Source organism: Nymphaea colorata, chromosome 5, assembly GCF_008831285.2.
Source record: "Nymphaea colorata isolate Beijing-Zhang1983 chromosome 5, ASM883128v2, whole genome shotgun sequence".
NCBI lineage: Eukaryota > Viridiplantae > Streptophyta > Magnoliopsida > Nymphaeales > Nymphaeaceae > Nymphaea > Nymphaea colorata.
This window is the reverse complement of record NC_045142.1, coordinates 23,843,977-23,871,581: the sequence shown is the minus strand read 5'-3', so window position 1 is coordinate 23,871,581 and position 27,605 is coordinate 23,843,977. Positions and strand designations below refer to the sequence as shown.

At 37.5% G+C, this 27,605-nt stretch overlaps 3 protein-coding genes across 7 annotated transcripts; 1 reads left to right on the top strand and 2 right to left on the bottom strand.

Moving 5' to 3' along the window:
• Positions 1-767: 767 nt before the first annotated feature.
• On the top strand, positions 768-7,333 carry LOC116254850 (sec1 family domain-containing protein MIP3). 3 transcript variants are annotated; one of them, XM_031630458.2, is made up of 8 exons: positions 768-913; positions 1,033-1,101; positions 1,624-1,767; positions 2,813-2,965; positions 4,292-4,822; positions 4,919-6,460; positions 6,540-6,608; positions 6,990-7,333. In XM_031630458.2, the coding sequence occupies exons 2-8, from the start codon at positions 1,054-1,056 to the stop codon at positions 7,146-7,148; spliced, it is 2,646 nt and encodes an 881-aa protein (XP_031486318.1). In that variant the 5' UTR covers positions 768-913; positions 1,033-1,053; the 3' UTR covers positions 7,149-7,333. The 3 variants fall into 3 exon arrangements, with proteins under 3 accessions (XP_031486318.1, XP_031486319.1, XP_049934019.1); XM_031630459.2 differs by lacking the exons at positions 768-913; positions 1,033-1,101 and having other exon boundaries at positions 1,712-1,767; positions 2,813-2,895; XM_050078062.1 differs by lacking the exons at positions 768-913; positions 1,033-1,101; positions 1,624-1,767 and having other exon boundaries at positions 2,813-2,895; positions 4,431-4,822.
• Positions 7,334-9,581: 2,248 nt separating this feature from the next.
• On the bottom strand, positions 9,582-10,761 carry LOC116254804 (nicotianamine synthase-like). Its single transcript, XM_031630386.2, has one exon. It carries the CDS (start codon positions 10,713-10,715, stop codon positions 9,735-9,737), a length of 981 nt encoding a protein of 326 aa, XP_031486246.1. The 5' UTR covers positions 10,716-10,761; the 3' UTR covers positions 9,582-9,734.
• A 5,031-nt stretch (positions 10,762-15,792) lies between these two features.
• Positions 15,793-26,218, bottom strand: LOC116254264 (probable glutamyl endopeptidase, chloroplastic). 3 transcript variants are annotated; one of them, XM_031629527.2, is made up of 15 exons: positions 25,731-26,218; positions 24,626-24,842; positions 24,410-24,520; positions 23,867-23,912; positions 23,646-23,755; positions 23,058-23,561; positions 22,158-22,286; positions 19,906-20,202; positions 19,355-19,813; positions 19,065-19,130; positions 18,741-18,801; positions 18,515-18,664; positions 18,262-18,399; positions 17,373-17,677; positions 15,793-16,234 (listed from the first exon to the last, which is right to left on the bottom strand). In XM_031629527.2, coding segments are annotated over exons 1-15 (2,880 nt in total). In that variant the 5' UTR covers positions 26,017-26,218; the 3' UTR covers positions 15,793-16,233. The 3 variants fall into 3 exon arrangements, with proteins under 3 accessions (XP_031485387.1, XP_031485388.1, XP_049933838.1); XM_031629528.2 differs by having other exon boundaries at positions 17,405-17,677; XM_050077881.1 differs by lacking the exon at positions 15,793-16,234 and having other exon boundaries at positions 17,369-17,677.
• Between the last annotated feature and the right edge of the window lie 1,387 nt (positions 26,219-27,605).

Genomic DNA, 27,605 nt, shown 5'->3' with positions numbered 1-27,605 from the left:
TTCTCAAGAATCAGATAGTTAAACATTACATATTGAACGGCCATACGTTCATTATACAATAAATACAATGACATTAATATCAATTATCAATAGTTATAAAAATCAAATACATCCATTTTGAAGAGTTAACAACTGAAATGAAAATAATTAATATAAATACTTCATTAATAACATCTCTTATAGGAATATAATAAAATTTGGACATCGGTCCTTGCTACATTTGTGTTCGATTGATGTCTTTTCATATGTTGATTTTCATGTATGTATTCGTAATGGAATCCAATCTTTCTCTAAAATTTTTGATACATATTTTGCCAATATTATTAATTTAAATATATTGTATAAGCAGGAATAACCAATATTTCTTTGTATATCAACATGAAATGGAGTAGCAGCTCATACATTTAGATTATTATACATCGACCAGTTGCATTTCTAAACAACGAATGTCTAAAGTTATTATATATTTTTGTCATTTTTAAATGAACGTCCATTTGTGAAGTACTTTTATATATCAAGTTGTTCCAGCATAACAAACAATTATCTGATTCGTAAATATCTTATTCAATAGCTAGCAAAAATATTCAACTCATGACCAAAACTAATAAACGATGAACGGCAAAAGAGGCACTAACCAGTCAATTCATGAGACAATGGATGCGCATATACGATTTTTGTTACTTTACGACGTTATAAGGGAAATAGTTATAAGTTGGGGATTATTCATAAATCTTTCCCAAAAGAAAATGTTTCAGTTTTGGGGGAAATCGCAGAGGAGGAAAAAAAAAAAACGACAAGACATTTTACATGGAGACGTGAGAGAGGGAGGGTCGAATGTGGGCTGGCGTGGATTCTCCCTCTTTCTGTCTGTCTTGATCGGTCGATGGGTAGCTTGGAAATCAAAAGATTCATGGTTGGTAGTCGTTTTTTTCCGATCCCTGTTCGTTTTTTTTCTTGAATATTAATAGCGACATTTTCTTGTTCGTCTTTTTCTTCTTGCTTATGTAAAATTGGTTTTGGTGTTGTGTATAGATCTTTTCTTCGTGAACAAAAATGGGTTCTCTAGATATCGCCGAATCGTGTTTGAATTCTATCCGTCAAGTAAGTGTTTCTTCTTCTTTCTTCCTTCAATCGGCACGCCGACATTGTTTTTCCTTTCTGCTGGGACACTGTATTCCGTTTTCCGTCAATATCCTGCAAATCTTTCTGTTAGTTTCATCCTGAACTGTTCGTTTCAACTGGAGGACAGTGAAAATTTGATTTTTTTTTTTTTTAGTTACAAGTTAGTGAGATATGGACGATAGATTTTCATTTGCATCTATTCATCTGGGAAGTGATGCTTGTTGAAATTGAACGAAATAAACTCCTCGCCTTTGTTCTATAAAAAGAATTTCTGGTTCTCAAGTGTTTGGTGTAAGAATATTTCTACGGGTGTCAATTTGTTGCTTTATTGAAGACAATTTCTTAAATAACATATTAGTAACAAGAGATTCTAGAGGTTTAGATTAATGTTCATATAACCGGATCTTCTCCGCATGATGCTTTTCTATCCTTTGTGAGGACAGATTTTTTTGTATGGACTTGACTTATCACTGTCTAAGTTGCTGTTTCTCAACGATACAGATATCGGACGAGGTGGCAGATGCCTTCCTTTACCTGGATGCAGGTTGTTCTGAAGCTTTTCAATTCATGGGTGCATTTTCGTTACTGATGGAAATTGGAGCACGTGCAATTTGTAGTCTAGAGAACTTGTCATATTTTGATCCTGTAAGTTTGTGATATTCTATTGAAAATCATGCTCACCTTTTTTTGCCTCTATATCTGCTCTTATTATGACTGAATGTGGAATCGCAATTTTTAGTTGTGGGAAATGGATGCCAATTTTATTTGAAGTGCCAATATTGTAGATTTTGGAGAACATCGTGTTTAAGTAGAATCCATTGAGGCTGCATAAGATATATATACTATCTGATAGAGTTAGGTTGTAGCATGAAATTTTGCACTTTTCCAATTGCCATTAATTGAAATGTTGAATTCACTTGCCACTTATATGGGATTGCAAAAGTAGCCTGATTAGTTCTGAGTAATTGATCATAATAGATCAATTTCAGGCACTTTCAACTACACACGTTCTTTAGGTCATCAAGAATGATCTGCTTCCTTTTCTCTTCTTTTTTTCCCCCCATGCATGTCTATTTTTAGTGTCATTAAATTCATTGCCTTTGAACCTCTATGGTACTGACATAAGATTTTGTACTTAATATATTCCATGAAGAAACAACTTCTGAATCCAATTGATACATCACATGCTTTTGATTCATGGAACTTCTACTTACCACTGTCTATGTTTTTGTGAGAAAAAAAAGGTACAGCCTCTGAAAATTGCATAAGTTATCAGTAACAAATTCTGACTGCAACCTTATGCAAGAAGTGTTTCAGTGCATGATTTCACTTTCCCAGGTTGTTCAGATGCCGACTATTTTTTAAATTCAGACCTTGCATTCACCAGCTATTTTCAAGAGTGCTACTTAAATGTAACCATTTACTTTGGAAATTCATAAACTGCAAATCTATGATATTGCATAGGTGTCCTATGCTATAATAAAGTATTTGGTTGATTGGATTCTATAGTTATAGATAGTTTCTTAAAAAAATTGTCAGTATGATGCTCATAATCTGTTGTTTGATTGTGCTTGAGAACTTGAATGTGTATGTATTGTGTGGATGTGAGCATAAGAACAAAGTTCAATAGTTGGTGGCTGTTTTTGTTAAGCGTAACTGATGAACTGATTATTTCCCTCTTCTTGGTTAGGTGATTAACTGGAACTCCTGTCATGTGGTTCCTGCAAAGAAGATTGTGGTCATAACATCACGTCTATTAAGTGATGCCCATCGGTATATTCTACGTTGCTTAAGCATACATCAAGATGTTCTTCGTTGCACTATATTTACTTCAATATCGGAGGTGCTTTTCTGGTGCTAAATCTGATTCATGTTCTATTCAAACATTGTCTTGTTTGTCTTTTTTTCCCCCCCCTTTTTGGTGATTTGTAGCAATGATGTGATATAGACATTTAGTGACTTGCTTCATTGTCGACTTTTTCTTGGAAGAATGCATTGGTAAATATTTTTAATGGCTATCGTGTTAAGTTGTTAACCTATTTTTTCCAATTTATCTTTATATATCTGCAGAGATGCAAAAGTGTCTGCCAATAAAATCATGATAATTCATGAATTTGGATAACTGAATATAGTGGTTTTCCATGATAATTTCATGACCAAAAATCAGAAATGCTGGCTTCTCGACTCAGCAGGGTAAAATTTTTTATTTATCGGACCTAAAAACATGGTTTACTTGTCAATTTTCCTTCTTTTCAAATTTTTAGTATCAGATATCAATTATTTAGTTTCAGGTTCAATTTAAAGACCCCACATGCTGCAGAATATTATCACATCTCTTGTGAATCATGATTATTTTTAGCATTATCAGTGGAGAAGATTTTAAGGAACGAACATTAAAGCAACAATATTTTAGGGCTGAAAATTTCAACTCTGGATGCCTTCATGGTTAGAATCCTCAAGCTGAGGATAGTTGGGAACTTCATTTTCATTCACTAAACAAAGGGCATTCAGGATTGCAAGGAAGGCAACCATCACTTGGATTTAGATCCCCTAAATGGTCTGTAATTTGCATCATCCTTTAGATTTCCAGAATGAAAATTATGAATGTTCTGAAAGCTTGCATTGGTTTTGACCCATTGCAGTCTCATTCTTGTCTAGAGGGTCCAAGTGGTTGGTGTATGCTCTGTTTTTATGCCTAAAATATTACCTGTCAAGGTCGCTTAAAATCATGATCTACTAGCTCAATGCCCTTTCTTGTATTTGATATTCAAGTCTATGTCATGAACTGCCATTTTGGTCATGCCTACAAGGAAATGATAGATTACTGAAGTACACATGGGCTTCATTTCTCTTCTTGGATTCTCCCCCCCTGTACTTATGCAGCTTTCACCTTTTCATGGTGAGTTGGTTACAACCACGTTAATCCTTATAATTGTAGTATCTTTCATACCCATGGCATTCAAGGCATATGGTGATTGTATCCGTTATTTATATATTAGTCTTTGCTTTGATTGTTTTAGTTGATCAGTCCTATAATATATTTTGGACCTTCGTCCAGAATACCCTTTCCTCACAACTTCACTTCTAATATTGCAGCCAACATATGGTTCATAATCTGTGTATCTTTCATCTTGTGAGTTACAATTTGGTTCTTCTCAATGATATACAGGTAGCCCATTCAGCATATATTGATACACCTCTGGGACCAGATGCTTTTCGTGAATATGAATCCTTACTGCTTCAAGACTATGAAGAACTCATGAGGAAACAAAGACTTGAGAAACATGATTTGTTTTCACATGATGCAGGAGACCAGCCAACACGAACACATCAGCAGGAGGAGAACTTTGCTGATGAGGGTTGGTTGCGGTTAGGCTTTCACAAACAGCAAAGCTCTAAGCTGCCTGATTCACCCGACAAGGGTTTTGACCAGACTTATCCGTTGAACGGTTCACAAGGTGCACGGTTGCCACTGGTCGTGTCAGTCCAGCACTTTCCAATGATTTTGTGCCCTCTTTCTCCCCACATATTTGTTTTACCATCAGAGGGTGCAGTTGCAGAAGCATGCTTATCTATTCAGCAAAAGGACTCTCTGAGCCCAGGGTTGCCTCCCATAGCCAGTGGTTTGCCATCTGATGGTGAGGAGACGCCTCCAGGTGCAACCCTTACAGCACATTTTCTTTACCATTTGGCTGCTAAGGTAGTCCTTACTACTATCTGTAATACTTGCTTTCCTTTACTAAGCACTTGTTTTCTTAAATTTCCTCATGAAAATCATTCTGCTTGGAATTTTTAGATGGATCTGAAGCTGGAAATATTCTCTCTGGGTGATTTATCCAAGTCAATTGGCAAGACACTAATGGACATGTCAAGTCTTTATGATGTAGCTGGTCGTAATAAAAGATCAGCTGGTTTATTGCTTATAGATCGCACACTAGATCTTATTACACCATGTTGCCATGGTGATTCTCTTGTTGATCGGATGCTCTCATGTTTGCCGAGGAGCGAGAGAGCAACATTTGGTCCACAAGTGAAAGGCTCCCAGCTCCAAAATAAATCTATCTCTTCTGGCTTGATGCGAGCTCCACTTGATTTTAGAATACCTTTTGACAGTATTTTCTGTGGAGAAGAATGCCCAACAAATGGGACTCAGTTCATGTCTGAATGCATTACGTCTTTTATCTCTGGCTGGAGTTTGAAACACTCTGAATTGGAAAGCACAGATATACCCCAGCAAGACGGCAAATATACCAGTGATAGTGTTGGCGACTTTAATACTTTTGCCATGCATGGATCATTCATTTCCACTGGAAACCATCTGGGGGAAAATTGTTTAGAAGCAATGTTTGATAAAGGAACAAAAGATGGAGCCTTGCTGATAAAGAAGTGGCTTCAAGAAACTCTGTATCATGAGAGGGCAAATTCCAGTGTAAAAATTCGACCAGGATTTCCTAATACCAATGAACTGATGTCCATGATCAAAGCTATTGCTTCAAATCAAGCATCCTTATTAAGGAACAAGGGTATTATTCAGGTAGCACTTGCCATCAAACTGGCTTTAAGTGAGCCTCAAAGCTCCCACTGGGATGCATTAGCAAGTGCTGAGAGAATCCTAAGCGTCAGCACTGGGGATAGTCAAACTCTTTCTAGTCAAATTCATGATCTCCTGTGTAAAAGCATCTCAATGCAATCTCAACATTCTCATGCTCAGAGAAGACATGCTGGAGCTACGTCAGGACCTCTTTCATTTCAAGATGCCATTATTTTAACTGTTGTTGGTTACATCTTAGCTGGTGAAAACTTCACTACATCTGGGCTAGGTAGTCCTTTTTCTTGGGAAGAGGAGCGTTCACTGAAAGAAGCAATTGTTGATGCAATACTTGAATTTCCAGATATTGCCAAGTTTAGGTTCCTTCATGACATTGAAGAACAACTGCATGAACACCACGAGAAGTTGAAATCTCAAAAACCAGAGGAAACTCAAACAGCACAGCCAGTTATTAATTTTGATGAGCAGTGGGGTAGTTGGGAGGATGATGAGACCGAAAATAATGAAGATCAGCTATACGGAGACATGCAGTTGAAGCTAGAGTTGCGGGACCGAATAGATAACATGTTCAAGGTTTTTCACAAATTATCAAGGTTGAAGAGGGAGTCATCTTTCAGAGAAGGGCAACTAATCAGAGACTATAGTGGATATTCGTCCGTTGATAGAGGCTTAGTTTACAAGCTTCTTAGCCTGCTGCTCAGAAAGCATGATATACCTGGTTTGGAATACCATTCTTCAGCAGTCGGACGGATTCTTAAAAGTGGGTTTGGTCGATTTGGGCTTGTACAGGTAAGCATTTCACCAAATAGATTTTTATGATGCTGTAATTTAGTTTTAGTGGTTCTAAACTAATGCATTGTAAGTTCAGGCAAAACCGAGGTTTGGAGACCAGAGCATTCTTATAATTTTTGTAGTGGGAGGAGTTAATGCAAGGGAGGTATGATTTTGGAGCTGGACATAAAATATGCATGAAGATTTCTTTGAGCTCTTTGTAATTCTAGTTCTTCAATCTGCATTAGAAAAACCGAACTTCTATTCAAGCAAAAGTTATAGCTATCATTTCCTCTAAGGGTTGTTTAATGAGCATGTAAAAGTTTTCCAAGTGTACTTGGTTAGAGAAGTTTATCTCAACTGTAAACCCAGGTTTCAAGCACTGAAAAATTTCTTGTTGAAATATCTTTCTTTTTACCATGAAATCTGTAGGGTCTTCTAGTTCCTTTGTTCCCAGAAACCTCTTACGATAAAAGAACTTTTCTTTTTCAGCCCATCAAATGCCCCCTAGAGAATTGTTGTTGAACGTCCTGTTTCTTACTTTTAGGTTCGGGAAGCCCGGGAAGCATTGGTTGAAAGTGGAAATACCCGTGCGGAACTACTTGTTGGTGGTACAACTCTTTTAAGCCCAGATGACATGTTTGATTTGCTATTTGGTTCTTGCTCTTTCCAAAGTTTTGAAGATGTAAAGTCAATGCCCATATAGAAGATCTGGATCATTGTAAATCTTGACTGTATCATATATGCGGGAATATATTGGAAGTACCCAATTGTGCAAAACATGTCAATTATGTATTTAGTTTTGTAGCTAAAGCATCAGACTTTTGCAAATTGTAAAATTTTTGAAGATAAATTTCTTGAAGGCCTAGTTTACGCTGGTTGCGAACACAACGGTTGAATTTTTGTGCATTACTAATGGAAATGAAAATTCTGTTTTCAGTTTTCTGATTGAATCAAGATCTGTTTGAGAATCCAAGTTACGTTCCTCCACTATTTTAGATTTGGGATATGGAAAAAAGCGATTTATGAGAGAAATTGACAGTTAGCAGGAATCTAATTTGTCCTAGAACATATAAACATGGAAACGTACAAAAATTTGCATCATGGTTTTGCTTGAAATGTTTTCCTTAATACTAGTCACAGCGTCAGATTGGTGCTAGCTGGCTTGTCCAGCTAAAATGTCTCCTGAATTGCAGCCTAGCTGCATCAGATACTTAAATTTCATTTCTGACTCCATCGAGATTGATCCTTGGTCGGTTTCACTGGGCGTTCATCGGTGGACTCAGAATGTTTTCTGGCCCATGACCAGATTATCATGTCCAGTCTCAAGTCGCCAAGCTTATTGCTGGTCTCAAGCTTGGCTCATCAAGAAATGGATCTGGCGTGGATAATTTGCTAGATACTGCAGGGCTAAACATGATTGAATGGCAAACACACTGCTGGGTTTCGAGCTTTCCCTCCAAATGGAGCCCAGGAAAGTCGCTGATGCGAGGAAAAGTTCATGTTAACGTGAATTTTTGGTATTATGCACTCACTGAACATAATAACGGGTTTCTCTTTCATCGATTTGTAAATGTATCGGCCATCTTGAAGTTAACAGTATGCTTGGGACCATGAAGTGAACATCTTCCATGATGGAGAGGGACTTTGTGCTTAGAGGCCTAAAGTACTTAACTAAAAAACCAGCTTGTTAATTGGATATGTCCTTTGTTCTGTGTGAGGTAGAGCTTAAAAAATTGTATGTATGGATCCATTCCCACCATGTGTAAATATCAAAATTGAGGAAGAACACAGAAAAAATGTCAAATTATTTGACAGTTTATACTCTGCTGTTTGGCTTCTTTATGTTCAGTTCTCATAGCCACATGAAAAATTCCAAATTATTTGACAGTTTAATACATCACTTTGCTGTTTGCTTCTTCAGTTCTCATAGCCAAATGGAAATTTTGAAATTGTTAGACAATTTAATACACCATTCTGCTGCTTGCATCTTTATGTTCGGTTCTTATTGCTTGTCTTGCATTTGATAAGGTTTGCAACTTGATGGGAGGTATTTAGAAATTGAAACTCATCCTTTGAACAATAAAGATCTAAATGCGTTTTTTAGTTTGAGACCCATGTATGTCCTGCGTGCTTGGAATACATGTTTCTGGAATTACTGATAACCAGTTGTGCAGCCAGTGCAGGGTGTTCAAGTGAAGACCCTTGTTCAAGTTTCAGTCTTCCAACTCCACGCCCTGAGCTTTTCCATGGTGTTGTCCTCTTAGGCATGGTGGCCAGGGCCAACCATGGATTGTCTCTTAGGATGACACACATGTTAACTAGTATACATCATCTATTTCCATTTATTCAACCTCAAAATTAAGTACAAAAATCTTCTGATGCTTGGAGGTGGGACAACTTTCACATTGGTGAAGTTTTAACCCAGCCTTCTAACAATTGCTAAGGCACTCTCTCTTTCAAACACAAAAAAAATCACTTCAGAGATGGCTTGTCTTAGGTAAATTTCAAGTTTTCAAACTGACAAGCTATCTCTGGATGAACTATCACTGCAATCAAATTGCCCTTTAGAAACAAATTCGTGCCGTAATTCAGATAAATTCTCCCCATTCTCACCTGCGAACTCGAAATATTATAAGATTGTTGTGCACATAAAATGCTTGTGCTTACATAAAACATCGAACTCATGTATTGTTGCCACCAAGAAAAAGAATGAAAGCATGACATTGCAGGCCATGCACCTTGTTTTTTAATCTCTCTCTCTCTCTCTCTCTCTCTCTCTCTCTCTCTCTCTCTCTATATATATATATATATATATATATATATATATATATATATATATATATATATAGACACACACACACACACACACACACACACGCACACACACAAAGTCAAATTATAGCTCAGTTTTGCTTACATCATTGAAATAGCTGGAAGAAAAAGGAGAAAAAGAAACTTGGCTACGGGTGCAGGAAGGCATTCATCCATAAATTCTCTTTCAAAAGATAGAACGTAACCACTAATTCAACAGTGTAAAGTGATGAATTTCTCATGGAACGAACTTTACTGGGCTCAAGGGAAGCTGCTTGATAACTTGAGTCCATTAAGTAAATGATTGAGGCTAATTCTCAGGTTCGACTCATTTGATAGGCTCAAGCACAAGCTGAGATTAAACTAGCGACATTGGTATTCAAATATAAAGCAAGCACACAAGCAAACATTTTATTCAATCAGTAACGAAACTCATAGGTCACATTCAAGACATGCTACCTCCGTGGGAGGAAAACATTCAAGAAACCCTTTCTTCAACTGCAACTTCCTCCACCATGCCACCATGGATCAGTGGATTAAAAGCTTCAATCTCCAAGCACTTGTTCGGAAGAATCTTGTGTGCAGCACTGGCCATGATCTCCATGTTGCAATCATTGACATCTAACTTGCTATTATTGACGTCCAACTTCCTCGCAATGATGACCGAGTTTATGACTTCATCTGTTGGATGGTAGACCGAGAGAACCTCAAAGCCGTGAAGCTCACATGGATCAACCACAGGATAGAGAAAAGCTCGAGCACCATGAGCGCTTCGAAGCATCAGTATCGAGTTAGGTGCCATGTGCTTAGACAAGTGACTCACAACTTTCATCTTCTCATGTTTATCCATACCAACCAGAGCTGCTAAGAAAACAACATCATAGTCTCCTAGCTGATCACCAGCAGCCAAAATATCAGTAGTATGGAAAAACATGCGCTCAGAGAGGTCAGGATGGTTATCAATGAGACGACTCGCCTGCAAGTTGGCTTTGGGGTTGATATCATAGTTGTGAAATTCAGTGGTCTTAAGGTGATTCAATGCTAACACAATTGATGTGAGTGGCAAAGGACCTGAACCCACGAAGGCTACAGAGTTTGGGATCTTGGTGCTATACTCAGACAGAATATTGAACTCAAGATGGCTAAGCTTTAGATAGTTGGAGTAGTAAGGAAAGATAGTTAACTGATCCAGAGGCTCACTGTGAGAAGTCAGGATCTCAGAGAAATGGCTCTCCAAGTGCCCTTCTGCCTCCCCACATAACTTAATGAGCTTTGCTCTTATTTCTTGAACCCTTCTGCTCAACTTGTTGACATCAATGGAGCATGGAGGAATGCATGTCAAGACAAGCTTTGTGAACAAAATGTTGACATCCACTGAAGGCTTGAGTGACTCTAGCCTTGAGATGTCCACATAGATTTCACATATTGTGTCTACCAATGAGTCTTCATGGAAACCCATCTTGACAGTGTGAGCAAAAGGGTAAGGAGTTAAGGACTGAAGGGATCACTCAGAAGCACACAATGACATACCATCAACAAGGGTCCTATATAAGAGAGGTGCTGGGGGTAGGGCCCATTGGGTAGCACTTGATTCTTTGTCATATCATGTACTGGCTCAAGGTCTACCATAACAGTGATACTTTTCTTGTTCTTTAGTGCTAATGACAAAAGTTGGTTAAGGTTAGAGGAAATTTTACTAACAGGACAACCTTTTGTCCAAAATCTCAAGAAAAGGGCTGAAAGTTTTTTCCTGAATTTTTCTGGTCTGATTTTTGTTCTGCTCAAAACTACCTTCTGCTGTTTGGTTTGTCTAAACCGCCAACCACATTTGTGGTTTGTGCTGCTCTTTCCATCATCTTCTTATCCAAGCCTTAACACATCCTGGAAATTCCCGAACCTGCCTTCATGAGTTCCATACTTTCGTATGGTTCGGGTCACCTGAACTTCCATCCCGCGAATTTGGCGTCTTGGTGGAAATGGTGACAGAAATCTGTCTCTAGTCCTGACTCACATCAATCAAATATAGACAGATGCTTATCCTTTTCATAACCTTTTGAAATCCAGCTAACATTAGTTTAATTGAATCAATTATAGCAATATACTTCCTTTTGTCATAACGATGCAAAACAAGCACTTCTTCCAGAAGTGGGTTCCATTCTCTAGGATGATAACAACCCAAGTAAAAAACAGAAAAATTCGAGCACTCGAAGTCTGAGTTTAGTGACAAAAGGCTGGTTCCCAAATGGAAATTCTCCTTATGCACTATTTACGCCTACTTGGCAGCCTAGTTCATCAAAAGAGCCTTTGGTCAGAAGATCTGCTTTCTGAATGCAACATGTTGACATATATTCACTCACCAATGTTGTCATCTACCATCGACTGTTCATGCAATCGATTATTTTACACATTATCATATACGCTGGCTTCACGTTGGCATCGTATTGGATCCCTATAACCTTGGTCTCATGTTGTCATAGTGTTGAATTCCTCAATAAAGTTGGTACTTCTTCCACTGAAACTTTGTGTGCATATTGTGTGTGAGTGAAGGCGGTGAATGGGCAGTAAGGGTGGAAAAGAAAGTGAATGATATAAAGTTCTATTGCATATGACTGCAGATGCACTAGAGCATATCCTTTGGCAGTTCTTTATTGCCATTTGCAGTGCGTGTCATGGCTTGCTTTTAAGAATTATTGGTCACCTGTAGTGGAGGTGTACATTCAAGTGATTGTGACCAATAGTCTCGTATACAATTTTCGAAAATCTCGCCCGACCGTTGGGTTTCTCCATTTTTATCTTATTCCCTTTTCATTTTCAAAATCGTTTGCTTTTTTCAAAGTCACATATACGTGACTTCTTGGGGATGGAAATTGCTGTTGCTGACCTTTCAAGATTCCTGTCGTGATAGGTTCTCTCTCTCTCTCTCTCTCTCTCTCTCTCTCTCTCTCTTTTCAATCATAAGAATTAAGTGTGAAGTAGAAGGAAGTATTTTGTGTGAAACACTTAGAAGCATATAGGAAAAGAAGATTAAAAACCGCATGAAACCACGCGAAAGTTACATAAATTTTGTATATGTCATGTAGAAAGTTTTGAAATAAAATATACCATAATTCTTTAAATTGCGTTTCCAACATCATGAATTTAAGTATGATTTTATATTTGAAGTAAACAAAGTTTCAGAAGATCGTGTCTGGATTTTTGAGAGGCTTCAGGTCAGTAATTACTCCGCAAGATGCCCTAAAATAATAAAGATCGACTTCATCGCCAAAGAAACTGCTTAGTTTGCTGTATTTGAGGTTTTGCACATTTGGCTGCAGCATCACTGGCATGGTCTCCAGTGTGCATATAACCTTTCTTTTTTTGGCACTCTCTCTCTCTCTCTCTCTCTCTCTCTCTAAAATAACTGCATTCAATGAGTTTCCAGTTGCTTAAATGCCAACAGTTGTTGTTAAACTAACAAAGGAAGGATTAATTCTCCTTTCCGTTCAATATGGCTGCTCATTTATATATGCAAGCACTTTTCCATGCAAAAATATAAAAGTTTTATATATTAATGTATGAATAGAAACACTCTCTCTCTCTCTCTTTCTCTCGATCATGAGAGTGGCATGCAGACTATGTACCTTCTTCTTCCATCAGATAATGGGTAGCTCTTGAAGTCGTGAAGAGGCCATCCTTTTCCTCAGCAGTCAATGCCATGTCTTTGATTCTCCATGCCGTGCTTGTTTCCCGACACATTCAGACAAGCACAACCTGATAAGGCCACAGGCCTACACTACCTTGAAAAGATAATAAGAATATCGAAAAGTGCCGCCTAAGATGCGATTGAGAAGGAAGAGCTTTCCCAAATGTGCTACACCATATCTTCCTAAAAGTCCTTGTTTCATCACTTCACCACTCAAAGTTGCACTCATCATATGAAAAAAGTGGGAGAAAAAGAAAAAAAAAAAGAGAAAGGCAGTTTCCTTTTCATCACTTGAGCAGTGAAAGTGGCAGCCATCAGGCGCTCTGACCGAGCGCGTGGCCGGCACAAACTTGTTAGATGTGAAGACCACCGATCAAATCCCACAGCCACACAGATGTATCTGTGCTATTTTGCGGATTGGGCACATAAAGCAAGATGGTCAAGGGCACATTCACTGGCCTCTACTTCCCTTCCCAAGAAGGTGGACCCATTAGGCACTCGGATTCTTTTTAAGAGTCACCTCACTCAATCATGAGGGCTGTATGATTGATTGTGAATGAGGGATTGAGAAAAAAACAAAGAAAAGCATGTTTGAACTAATAGTAGGATGACCAAAAATTCTATCGCTTTTTTTTTATTGTTTTTTTCTCAACTGTCCGGATCATATGGCTTTTAGAGTGAGCTAAGTCATCATTCAATTTTCTTTTATATATATATATATATATATATATAGAAAGAGAGAGAGAAGAGAACCATGCTTGGAGGCCCTCCTTTGCAATAGTCTCTATATATGCAATCTACGTGTTTGTTTGGTAAGAATGATCTTTTTGCACCATATTGTTTGGACATAAAATATGTAGAATTTCAAAGCTAAAGAACTAACATTGTAGGCACTTCTCATACTTATTCTAGAATTGCACTATCTAAAACTTATTTTCTAAAGAATATACAGAGAACGTACCTATAAGGTTAAACGAATAAAAGAACAGAACACTATGAAAAAAAAATTGTGAATAAGTGTATCATGCCGTTACTTTTTCTTAAGGATAGCTTATTAAATATGATTACCTGCAACCTTTATAATATGCGAGGTATGTGGGTTGAGTGCACATCCCACTTTAACCCCAATCATTAATTGCTCTGATGATGCATGCTTGACTCCATACTTCTCCCGGTAGTTTGCCCTTAAAGGCATCAGTTGCATGATCACTCTGAAATGCTTCTTTCTCAGTTCATGAAGCCCCAATATGGTCATCCTACACAAGGTTAACAATGTTCAACGGACACCAAGTTAAAGATCATAGAAACTCCTTCCGTTTTTTATAACTTGGCCATATTCTTGAGCAAGAAATATAGAAACTCACTTTTTGCATGATACTAACAGTCTATATTCTATGCATTTGTGTTTGGTTATATGGGAGGATATAAAGGATGATTCTTTTAATGCACACTGGTCTGTAAAGTTTAGATCTGACATTAAGCTATGCCTTACTTGGGGCGTTAGGCCTGATCCGTGGCCATTGTTTGAGGAAACAGACTTCTGATTCAAGTGGTTTGTGTCAATGTTAATGGCTGGCGGAAAATTGCTTATATCTTTAAGTCAAAGAAAGGACTCATCTTAAGGGCAAGCATTAGTACGATATCACGAGCTACTAGAATAAACATCACAGATATGTAGGGGCGGAGTCAGAAATTTTTCATAAGGAGAACTGAATTAAAGTTTCAAAATTTTGACTAGAGTCGAAATATCATTTTTCAAAGTTTTTATATAGAACAAGTGAAGTTTTTTAAAATTTGTATGTAAATTTAATTTTTTTTTAAGGTGGGGCCAAGGCCGAAGCAGGCCCTACCTTGGTGGGATATGGGGTGGCATTTTTTTGTATATGGCCAGGCGAGTTTACGGCAGTATTAAGCTGGTTGTTGCACCTAAGAAGTGGCATTCCAGCTTACTTACGGCTGTTAAACTTCTTTGTGCAGAAGGTTTGGGTTGTAGTCCTCTTGGTAGGAAGGTGCACTCTGTAAAAGTGCTCAACTGTAATCCGGTTAAGGAGGTTTTTGATCATTTGTGTTTGGTTGAACAGCCTGACTCAACAGCAAAGCGGGATTATCTTCCCTTCTACCGTAGTGTTTCTTGACTGGAGGCTGTTGATGTTTTTTTTTTCTTGTCTTCCTTTCGCTGCACATTCTTGTATTCTCATATTTTTTTGGTAATAAGAAGGGACGGGAGCCCCTCACCCAGCACAGTTGCACCGGAAGCAATAGCGCAGAAGGTTGACAATAAGGATATCTTGTTCAGCTTGGTTGAATATGCAATCCGAATCTCACATTTTTTTCAGTGGGATCCCTAAGATAAAGGACCTCACTGTGCCCTTACGTCAGACTTGATTTGCATAATGAGATTTTGATTGGTATTTGTCAATTCAATGTAGTGTGTCAAATTTGATCATTTGTGATCTTCACTTAATCTTCTTGTCCTAGATTGATGAATAAGCAGCAAATCAGGCTTTTTTCCTTTTTCTAGGAAGCTTCTCCCTCATCATATTCCTCAAGAGATTGCATAGCTATAAAGGAAAAAATAAATTGAACAGTTGGAATCAAGGAAGTTCCTGTTCACAGAAGACTACCATCATAGACCAAACGGTGTCGGCACAGTTTGGCCTTGGCCATGGTTGTCATGCAAGCAGTCGTGATCCATTTGTGAATGGGCATCACTCTTTGCATAAGTCAAAGCTAGGTTTACAATCTATGGTCAAGAAGACACCTGAAGTGCGGTATTGCTCACAAGTGAGTTCAAGCCTTTGTTTCCCTTTGAACTCGTTCAACCAAAAGTGCTTGAGAACACCTTCCACGTCCCCAAAGGAAACTCTTGAAGTGACCTGCAACTATGATTGTGTAGGTCATACATTTAACAATCTTATTTCAAAAGATGGCCACAGGCCTGCCAGTGCACTAAGCAACTGGAAAAAGAAAGAAACATGGCTGCAGCCTGACAATTGATCGTTATTCCATCTTACATGTTTGATATTATTTGATTGTGCAGTCTGCAGGACAGTACAAGAGTGATCTTATGAAAGAATAAGATCAATCAATAATATATAATGTACAAATTATCGAATCAGCACAGAAATGAAAAATTGTTCCATCAACCCATCTCAAAGTGCTGGATCAGCATGCAGTCCGCGCTTTTAATTTGACTTGGCATTTTGGTTCTTCTGCCCAGTTCAAACGGTCAAACCAGGATCTCGATAGTTCTTGTTGTTGCAGCGGGCCAGCGGCTACTAGAACAGCAAGCTTATCTAAACAGAGAAAAAGACAACATTACACAAAGAGAACAGTAGCCTAACTAGTTGGTTCAAATTCAAAATACTATTGTCAATAGACTGCAAGCGATTGATTGGTAGAATATAAAGAAGCAGGGGCAAAGGCTCATGGTGTTCAGGGTGGGCCAAATTTCTCAACAGCAGGATGGGCAGTAACCAAGGAGTTGAGGTTTATGCCCAACCTAACCCCAAAAACTCCCCATAGGGTACCTAGGACAGGAAATTCATGTCAAAAATATTTTCGCTGATGAATCAGTTAGACAAAGGCTGTGATCCTTATTTTAATCATGCAGACCTATAGTTGTATAGCATCTGTAAACACATACCTCAGTTCAGATTTCAGAGTCAACAATTGCAATGGACCTCAAGTTGTAATATCGTAAGCATGTAATAGGTGTGTCGGTGAGAGAGAGAGAGACAGAGACAGAGAGAGAGGTACAAATGCTAACCATTCACAATTTTTTAACTTCTTGTAACATCTTACTAACGCTGGGACCTGGACGTGATGCCTATAGTAACACCTCCTAAGATGGAAACCATCCCTGCTACTTGAAGCCACTTCAAGTCCATATGATCGATGAAGTCTTGGTTATTACACTCCTTACCTCTTAGACTTTTGTTTCCACGTTAATTTCTCTGATGTATTTCATAACCTATGTTCATCTAACAAGCCCAAAAAAAAAAAAAAAGTTCCCACCATTTAATGTAAATCTGGTTATGTAAAACCATAAACTAATGGAAATTAAGACCTGGGATGTGAAACAAAGTAAAAGTGGATTTTGCTAACCACCTTTGCAGCTAAAACCAACATAAGGATGAGACGAACAAGCCAAAAAAAAAGTTTCCACCATTTAATGTAAATTTGGTTATGTGAAACCATAAATTAATGGAAATTAAGACCCGAAGTGGATTTTGCTAACCACCTTTGCAGCTGAAACCAACATAAGGATGAGACAAGTTTAAAATCCTGATATGAATGGGCATCCAGAAATATCAAAAGGGAAAAATAAGCATGATACTGAACAGCAATACAATTTCTTTTGTAGGAAGAAGGAACACGAAGGAGAATTATGCCCTAAGAAACAGGAAATACCAAAGGTTCAACTACAATTACCACAATGAAGCCCTTGGAGATGAAAATATTACTTGTTCTGGTCCTTCCTTATCAGATTCACCACCTCCACTGGCTGAAAGAACTTTCCCTTGAGAATCATTCTGTGTTTTCTTCTCATCAATCTCAGATACAACCTCTGTAGTTTTATCTGACGAGCTGACACAGTATGTCTGAAGCCACCGATCAGTCTCCCACAAAACATGCATAATACTCTCACGTGCATTATAGCCATGACTCTCAAATGGAAGAACCACCAACCGGGAAAGTGCACCATGACCTTTCAGAGCATTAAAGAACCTATCCGACTGAGCCAAAACATAATAAAATAATAAGCTTCACCCACCAAGTACACGATAACCATAACTAGAACAGTAACAATAAAATTTGCGACTACCAGATAGTTAATATAAGAAACCACGTGTCCACTTTCAATTGGGTGCTTAAATTCAAGCACATGTATATGCGTTGCTAGCCCGTGTTAGGGAAAGTGTGTGTGTGGATGTGTGCATGTGAGAGAGAGAGAGAGAGAGAGAGAGAGAGAGAGAAAGAGAAACTCAAGAAGTGCAGAGTAAATTCTCCACCAGGCAAATCAAAGGAGCTTCTAGTGAATGGTCACAATGATAAGATGACAAATACATCATCAAAGTGAAAGGACTATGCTTTTAGAGTAATTTTATTTGTGATATTCATGAATTGTATTATGAGGAAGTCGGATATGGTTGCCTAGATCAGTGATATCTCCTAAAGAGATAGAAGCAAGAGATAAAGCAACAAAAAGATTGAGATAAAGGCAAGAAAAACCTTACAAATAGAAAACATAAACCAATGTGCAATTAATTATTATTACAATATTCATTAATTATGAGAAATGGTCTTAAAACATCCATACCTGCATTGTTAGTGTTCCTGGGTTGTTATCTTCTTCCCCATGAATAAGCAAAATGGGCTTCTTGATTTTGTTAGCAGACATGAAGGGGCTCATCTCGACATATGTGCTGGTTGCTTCCCAGAGTGTTCTATCCTCATTCTGTCGAGTCACATGGTTAGCACATACATATTACAGAACAGTAACTTACAAGCATTTTTTTTCAATGGAAAATTTGCATTCCAAGTTGTCAATTGGTCATAGATGTGTAAACTACCTGGAAACCAAATGGAGTGAGAGTTCTATTGTAGGCTCCAGACCGAGCAATGCCACAAGAGAAAAGATGAGGGGCATGTGCCAAAAGGTTTGCTGTCATAAATGCACCATAAGAATGCCCACCAACTGCTATCTTACTTGGATGAGCCACCTATGCAAAGTGGCCCCTTTCAGTAACTGCAATAACGGACTTGAGATGCAAGACACAGAAATACTTTAATTCTTACCCCTCTTTGCACAACTTCCTTCACAGCAGCCTCTGCACTAGCAACCAATTGTTCAACATACCTAAAAGCAAGCAATAATAAACAAGAGCAGCCAGTTACTATGTACAGTTAAAAGTATCTAATAACACAAAACAAATTAAAATCCAAAGTACATCCATAATGAAGTTATTATACTTTGCATAGGACAGGAAATTAGATTTAAAAAGAGCAAGAATTATTCTCATACGAAAGACCAAAACCAGTAGGAAGAGACCAGCAGAAGGGGGGAACATTTCGGAACTGTGACAGAAAAGTGAATCCAAAGGTATCAACTTGAAATTTTACCTGTCATTTGCCTCATCATCACCCTCTCCAATGATTGGGATCGTGGGTCCAGATAAAATAGCAAACCTGTAAGATACATCTATAAATATCTCCAAGAACTATCCAAAAATGTAAAGAGAAATAAAAAAACTTTCTATCATGTGTCCTGGATAATCGGCACTAGGGATATGTGGACAATATGTAATTATGTATTGCGTAAGGAACAGTAAGAGAAGAACTTAAACGATCCTACTAAAATATATACAGAGACACAAGGATACATGAAAAATGAAGAGAACAAATCACAGTACCCTCTAGCCAACCAAAGAAGTGCTGATGTTGGACCTATTCCTGCAAACTCATTAGGGGAACCGCGGACCTGTCCAGCTGCATCTTTACTCTTAAACTCTCCAGGATAAGACCAGAACAAACAAGGTAGAGGCCCATCTTTAGAAGGATCATAATTTGGAGGCAAATAAAGAGTAGCAGTAAGCTGAACACCATCCATGCGTTGGTACTTGATCAGCTCCTTTTGTAAATCAGCAAGTTGTGGATAGGGATGAGGAAAATGAGTTATCTGGTGAACTCGCTTATCTGGCCAACTAACTAGATAGTACTGAGGATTTTCAGTTTTTGATTCCTTTGATGTCAATATTTTCAGTTGGTCAATGTGCAAATCACAGTCATGTTGGTCTGACATCAAAGCTATAACTGTTTCATAGTACTTTTGCTTATCGCTCTGCCATATCCGCTCTTTGTTCCCAGTATTTCTGAGAAGAGAAGGAAATTAGTTCCCATTATGATGTAAGAAAAGCTTATAATGCAACAGTTATTTCAATCTATGACTGCAAGAATAACATACATATCAAATAAATCAAGAAACGGGATGTTTCCTTCAGGTGTTGCCCCACTTCCATTCAACAAAATATAAGTCCCCTCATCATTCTTTTTTATCTTTGCTATAACATAGGTTCCAGCAGATGTTCTCCGCAACATAGGGGAGCCAGGATCAGAATACACATCTTCTGATGATCTGTCAAACAATATGCGTGGATTCACTTCTTTGTTTCCAGGAGAGATAACCCATGTTCTAGTACGCCTTGTCTTGTACCAGGATTCATAGACTAATGCTAACGAGTCATCACACCATGAAATGCCACTGCAAAGTGAAAATATCAGAAACATCAGAACACAAGATTCCAGAAACAAAAAAGAAAAAATATATTTAGAAACCTAATGTCTTTGTTGAGGACTCCCACCATGATGTCACATTAGACAACCTTATGGACGTCATCTGCACCTTTTGGGTGCAGACCATCGAAATTAGCTGAAAAAACTGATTTAACATCCTCAAAGAAATGATATTTGTTAAGTCATATACACTTTAATGTCAAAAGTTACTTTAGATTTCCTCCAAAAAAAAAAAAAAGTTTCTCGAAAAGAAGCAATTAAGAGAGTTGTGGTCATTTCACTCAGTAAAATATTGTTAGGATCATTATAGCATTGTCACAAAAAATGTGTACGGGTATTATATGGCGAGGAATTTCTCATGTATAATACGGCAAAGTTGTATATCTCAGGAATATCTCGTAAAAATCTCAGCGAATTCTTAAAAAATTTAAACCATTTAATAAATCCTGAAAATTATAACAAAATAAAAATTAATAAAAATACAAAAACACGAGCAAAACGTGTATTATATGCGTTGTTTTCGTGTTTTTTATTTTTTGGTGTTTTTTTCACATTTTATATGGCTGACTTGTTTTTCATGTTTTATACGCGTTTTTTTTGAATAAAAAGTGTTTTATGTGACAATGCATTATAGCTAGTAACTTCATATATAAATGAACATGCACAAGAGAATAAATAATGCAATTGTCTTCTTTAATGTTGCAAATGCAAGTTTAGCCTCTTAAAATTATAATATGTAGCATTACTAAAGAGTACCAACTATCCTAGGCTCGCAACACCACATATGATGTGTATTCAAAGGCAGAAAATAAGGTTACTCCATAAAGTTCTCAAAACCCTTTTACAGTATTAAGAACTGTATAGCTTTGTGCCCCACAATCCGTGTGTTACAGCTTTTTCTGAAATACATATTTGGCACCTGAACTTGGTGTTTAACTTTCTGTTTCTTTCTTGAGTCATTTCATCTTGCTCAAAATGGTAGACTGACAACCAATGTGTGTTATTTAGCAACTTTTGACTCAGAACTGCAGCGCGAACCATGATGTTAATTGATGAGATGTGGTGAATGATAATTTATTATGTTTTGAATGGAGGAACAACTTTGAAATACCATTTTCTATAGAAAAAGGCATGTGTGTGTGTGTGTATTCACAAATAACATTTCAAAGTTTTAAACGGTAAGGTTTTTCTCGGGTATAATATAGCAAGCTCAAAAAAAGGGAAAAATTACGGTAAAATTAAAAAAAAAAACTAAAAATGAAGGGAAAATAAAACAAGTGGGAAAATAATATCACAAAGATAAAAATAAGTAGATTTGCAACAAATAGAAAATGAAAAAAAAATATTTGGCATTAAAAACATAAAAAAGCAAAAAAAAATGTTTTTCACGTTTTTTTCATTTTTAATGTTTTAAAAAAACGCATTTTTTGTGACACTGATATATATATATATAATGAGAGAAAAAATGTATTGTAGGCTGGCCAAATATACAAGAACAATTTAGCTCCTTCCAAAAAGGAAAAAGTTAATAATTTTGTCTACATTAATTAGTAGCACCATAATTGGATTGGTCGGACCGTTGCATCTGAGGGATGGAGAGGACACAAAAACAAAAGAATTTGTTTCAAACCCAATCAAAATAGCCATCAACACAATCTCATATCAACTACATAACACCCGTGTCACCAATCAACTGAATCTGTCAAGTGGAATGGATCTGGAAAATAGACATGAGCAACGGCGTAGAACCAGCAATGCACCGATTGTTGATCATAACCATTACCAGTGGCAAAGCAACAAAACTACTTTTTGTGCTAAAAAAGAAGCAAAATCCAATGAGACGATCTTTCATAAGAATGCTTGCTGAAAGTTTGAAAACACATGTTCAGAAAAAAGAAGAGAAGGAATAACTCCAGTGCATACCCATAACGAAGGTCAAGTTGATGCAAGATCTGTGGTGTTTCCCCATCTGATGGTTCAGCAGGCTCCGCATAAACTATATCACGAGGTGAAACTTCAACTTTTGCATCACCACCATCTTGTGTCTCTGCCCTGGTAAAGTTAGTACATAAAATAGTGCAAATAAGCACAGAAATGAGAAACTATTTATAATTTTATAGGATTCACCACTTTTTCAATGAGGAATAACGGGTACCCTTTTTGTTGGTTACACATTAACAGTTATCCTTGTTATATTTGAGATATTGTATACAGTGACTATTCAGCATTTCATCATGTCATGTTCTCCAATTTAATTCCTTGACCTTCATCGGAGCTTGTACTTTGTTATGGGCTTGATAAAAGATTGTCCAATGTGCAATCACATGAAATATTTACTGGAACAAATATGGATAACAGAACCATGTTTCTGCTATTGTGGATTCAAGTTATTAGGGAGAACTTACCCTTCACATTTCTGGATGAAAGGTTAGTCACATGGATGATGGCATGTGAGTGTCATTCTTCACTGAAAGAAAAAGGTCGTTACATTGCACATGATTGTTTGAGAGTATAAAATAAATCCAGCAATCCAACCTAGATCATCTTATTACCACTTAGATAAAAAGGTAAGATTAAGTTCTTTTATTGGGGCATGAACCATGCCTATACCATCTCTGACCAAGGCACATATTTCAAAAATAATGCTGATTATGGTTGTTTACAATTCCAATTTGGATGTCCCTTATCTGAAAATGGTTAATTGACCGATGAACATCACAATTTTCGTAAAGAATTCTAAATAATTATTATCAAGCACCAAGATTAAGCAATCACAATAATCAGTTTCCTCTGAATAATTCTAATGATTCACATCATATATACCAGTAGAGTGTTGATGGCTGGTCAGGTCTCCAACCGATAGAACGCTTTCCTTTGCGCACACTATTGAAGGCTATTGGAATGTCTTCAGCAAGTGGCAAATCACAGATTTCTCTTATAAACTTCCCATCAGCTGTCCACAGTTCAACCCTTTTAGGAAATCTTCCACATGGAACAATGAAAGAGTAAGGTCGATGAATGGAGGCCACCAGAAGGTACTTGTGATCAGGTGATGGATCAATTGATGTATATACAGCAGGGGGGCCTATAGCTTTCACTGAACCATCTAAAGATGCCAAAACCAGTTGTGTGGTGGCATAATAGTCAAATAAATCTTCATCATATGCATCCTTAAGCAAATCCTGGTAAGTTCTTACTTGTACAACACTCTTTTCCTCATTTGATTGAATTTTTGGACCACACGGGACCAAGGGCTTCTTTGGTGGTTCTCCACGAGAAATAGGAATTGTGCAAACCAGAAGTGTGGAATTATCAACCCAAACATAACTGTGAGCCACAAGAAAAGAACAGTCATTAAACAAGTTTTATGTTTTATATATCATAAATCATGTGTACACAGCTTGCACATACTTGTCAAATATTGCATTTAGATATACATCAGGTGACTGAAATAATGGACGAGCTCTTCCTGTCTCCACATCTGCAACCCATACTCTCAGTTTGCTGCTTGTATTCTCATCCTAAAATGTCAAAGAGGAAAAAATAAATTGAAAAGGACAAGTTAGTTTGGTAGATATACCATATCCAATAAAAAACAACTGGTGCGCTATTGCTAAAGCATCAGAGATCACCTCATCAAATCTAATGCTGAAGGATAAATGCTGTCCATCCAGAGACCTTGCCAATTATACGAAAACATATTAGACACGATGATTTTAAGCAGGTATAAAACAGATCAACATTCAAACTCACTATCTGCTCATCTTATTTAATGTGGATCGAGTTTCATTGGCTATAAAACTATTGTAGTGATTTATTGATTATGATTAAAAGCAGGCATTATATGTAAGGAAAACCTTTGCCACTCAAACAGGTTGCCAAGCGCACATCTCAAAAGGACAATTCTTCAATCTAACTATCTCAAGGTATTTTCCAGAAAAGAAATATATACCTAGTCATACTACCACGCCATGGCAATAAATCGGTTAAGTTATTCAAACAAAGATGAAGAAGATATAAATAACTTCCTAAAGAAGACGTCTAGTGAGTCCCAGGTGGCTTTGTTGAATTAAAATACAGCAAAAATTGAAAATTAGGAACAAAAATAATCAGTAGCACTGGCACAGAAACTTGTTACAAATGTAACACTCCAGTATATGGATTTCAGGGGTTACCAGCTAACAAAGTTTATTTTTGCTCCAGTAGGAAAGCCATGCACCTCTTTCTCAGGTCCAAGAGTACCATCACCCATTAGCTCATGGATTCCTATTCCAGTGTAGAATGACCTGCAAATAAACATTAAATGTAAAAATGACAAAGTGTCGAGATAATAAAATTTTTTCTATCTCCTAAGATGTTTCAATGAAATAAACAATATTGCTGATACCCACATCCTGCTTCTAGTGTTACATTTTCCATCAATGCGCATACCAGCCAGCTTTTCCTCTGGTCTTGCAAGTTCAGATAGTGGAGGCAAAGCTCTACGCTTCAAGAACAGTATCTTATCCCTCTGCGGAGAAAAGGACAATGCGGGAAGAGGTGGTGCATCAACAATTTGTCTAATTTCAGGTGGAGGAAGGCGATATAGATTGCCCAATGGAGAATTTTCTGCAGCAAGCCAATAGAATATAATTAGCAAAACATGAGGGTTGTATATAACCAAGTTCAGATACACATAAAATATACATCTCAAGAAGTAAAAGATTTCTTCTATAGAAAGTGAATTGGTCGAAAGCATTCAAAAGAACGTCCAGTGTAGCAATGAATTCTCAGTTTCATGGACCTTTTCTTCAATCTAATTGCATATGCTAAAATATAACGGCAAATAAGAATTTCGAGGGGTCATACCCCTGCTCTGTTCCAACCAGATAAGGTTACTTAAAGCCTAATTGCGAAGGACCACCTAACCACTATGGCACTGTAAAGATCAGCAATAAACAAATAAACCGTAAGGAATCTGAAGAAAACATTCAAATTGAGTTCAATGAAGCAGCCCAGCAACGGTTGATATTAGTAACCTCCTAACTCTTCCTCCATTCATCTTAAACCGAGAATAGAATAAAAGCCAAGAGGGTTTGAGTACAATTTCTCGCTCAAGGATTAGCCGGGAGTTCATAGTGTCAAGCTATAAACATGAACACTAGGCTCCGAGTCGCCTTCTTCTAAGCTCCGCTGGACGACACGGCATTTTAACAATTCAACAACAGCAGAAGGCAATGAATAAAGAAAAGTAGCAAATCACAACAGAGGTCAAAGAAAATTATTTCACTCTGTGCTTCGAAAAGCAGATTTAAAAGATGGACCTCCATCCAAACAGCAATCAGCAAATAAGAACTATCCAAACTTAAAAAGAAAGATGAATTAAGTCATTTAATTTAGTACCGATATACAAAACTTATACAGCAAAAAGCACAAAAAGGATGGAAGAAAATGAAAGGGGCACTACCCATAAAAGATGAAACCGTGGCAGGAACAGAACAGGTTTCTGCAGTTTACCTTCTTCTTGAGTTGCACCGGACAGAGACCCAACAGACCCATTTGAGCTAACCCCGTTCTCAGATGCTGATACAGAAGACGCCCCAAAATAAGAACTGAACCTCATTCCTTTCATGGTTGTTGCTGGCCTCCTCCTGAAAGGAAAACCTGGGCGCCTCACTAAAGTAAACGACCTGAGGGCTTGATGATTGAGGGAGAGAATCTGCGTCTTGATTGGAGGAGGAGAAAGTGAAGGCAGGAGAGAGAAAAGGTAGACTTTGTGAGCCAGCATGGTCTCTTCTCTCATATATTTAGGATGTGAGTCATGGGAGAAGTAGGCCTATTACAAAAACCGAAAAACAAAACAATTATGAGGACGCCTTCCTTCTTCCCTTTTGAGTTGCGACCGTGACGCAGATTCCCTCTCCCGAGGTCAGTTATCTATGACAAGAAGCAAAAGGAAAGGAATGTACGATGGCCAATCGCCTCTCCCGGGGCTCTACCAGCTCTTTGGTGATATTTATCTTCTTTTCTGTTTTTTCTTTGGCGGGTTTTTTATAAAATGCCTGTTCTCATCACAGTGCAGCACTTTCTGAAAGGTGCATGGAAATGGTGAACTGCTGACGAAAATACTTTGTAGAAATTTTCATTGTGGGAGAAAATCTTTTTGATAAAATTATAGCTTCAGTTTTAAAATCTTTGTCGCAGGTCTCCTTTCTTTCCTTTTTTTTTTTTTTTGCTGACAACTGCACAACGTAAACCTGGCAGTAAATAATATCTTTTTGCAGATCTAAAACTTTTAAATTTTCGACATTTTTCTTTTTAATTAAGGGTGTTTATTACACTGAACTGATTTTCAATTAAAATTGTTTAGCCAAGCAACAAATATGAGGCTAATATTAAAAGGGAGAAAAGAAAACAGTAGATCCAAATGATAAATCCCCATTACGGATAAAGGCTCTTTTCCATGGACAGTTCCCCACATCTCCAGTTCAAGATAGATCTGACCTTTGTTGAATATTTAATCCATTATCTTCAATCCAATATTTAGGCACAAAATAAGGAGAAGCAAGATATGGTGTTTTGTAAGAGGTGAAGTCATCCCGCTTCTCCTTATCTCAGGCTGCTTCGTGATTTGAGTGGTGGTTCTACGATACATCTGTTAACTTAAGTGTCGTGCATATCACTATTTGTAGTCCAAAAAAATACCAAAAAATTAAATTGAAGATGTGTCGCCAATGTCACACTCAAACTGATCGATTATGCTACGCCTCTCGAGGGAAAAGAAGAAGCTAGATATGAACGGTAAATCTCAAGACAACCCCGTCGGATATGGATTCGAACAACTTAATTAGATTTGATAATTTTGGAATTCCAGATATGTAAGAAAGAGCCTTGATTAACTGGATCTTGGTCTGTCGTGCTGCTTTGCTTTCAAAATCTGAGTATCTGAATCCAGAACTGGAATATAAATCCAGACTCATGTGAAAGCTGGATCCAATGTTAGGGGAACTTCTTTTGCTTTTCCAGTTAATTATCAGTCTAATTCTGGATCCAAATCAAAACCATGATCTGCTACATGTAATTGTATCAGTTCGGGCCTCACCTGGAATTTATCCGTATGTATTGATCCGTTTGTGCAGGTAGAGAGAGGTACAATTTTAGTTGGATCCAAACCAACAAGGCTGACTTGAGTAGCTCTTAATGCTCTATGCTATAGAATATGTGAGTTCACGTTTTAGGATTCTTACGTTAAAAAGTTTTGGATTTAATCAATTCCCCTACACGCATCTCAGCAAGGCATAAAATTTCTGAATCCACATTTGACATATTTATGAGTCGAATCTTACAAATCCGATCCAAAAACTTAATTGGATCTCCTTCTTTCATATTGAC

Excerpts from the sequence above, each read along its gene's own strand:
- LOC116254264 (XM_050077881.1), bottom strand. The coding sequence starts at position 26,016 with ATGAGAGAAGAGACCATGCTGGCTCACAAAGTCTACCTTTTCTCTCTC. Across the intron at positions 20,203-22,157 it reads CAACTTGACCTTCGTTATGG|TGGCATTTCATGGTGTGATG; the intron begins GTATGCACTGGA and ends TTCACTTTGCAG. Across the intron at positions 18,802-19,064 it reads GATGATGAGGCAAATGACAG|GTATGTTGAACAATTGGTTG; the intron begins GTAAAATTTCAA and ends GCTTGCTTTTAG.
- LOC116254804 (XM_031630386.2), bottom strand. The coding sequence starts at position 10,715 with ATGGGTTTCCATGAAGACTCATTGGTAGACACAATATGTGAAATCTAT.
- LOC116254850 (XM_031630458.2), top strand. The coding sequence starts at position 1,054 with ATGGGTTCTCTAGATATCGCCGAATCGTGTTTGAATTCTATCCGTCAA. Across the intron at positions 2,966-4,291 it reads TATTTACTTCAATATCGGAG|GTAGCCCATTCAGCATATAT; the intron begins GTGCTTTTCTGG and ends AATGATATACAG. Across the intron at positions 6,461-6,539 it reads GTCGATTTGGGCTTGTACAG|GCAAAACCGAGGTTTGGAGA; the intron begins GTAAGCATTTCA and ends TTGTAAGTTCAG.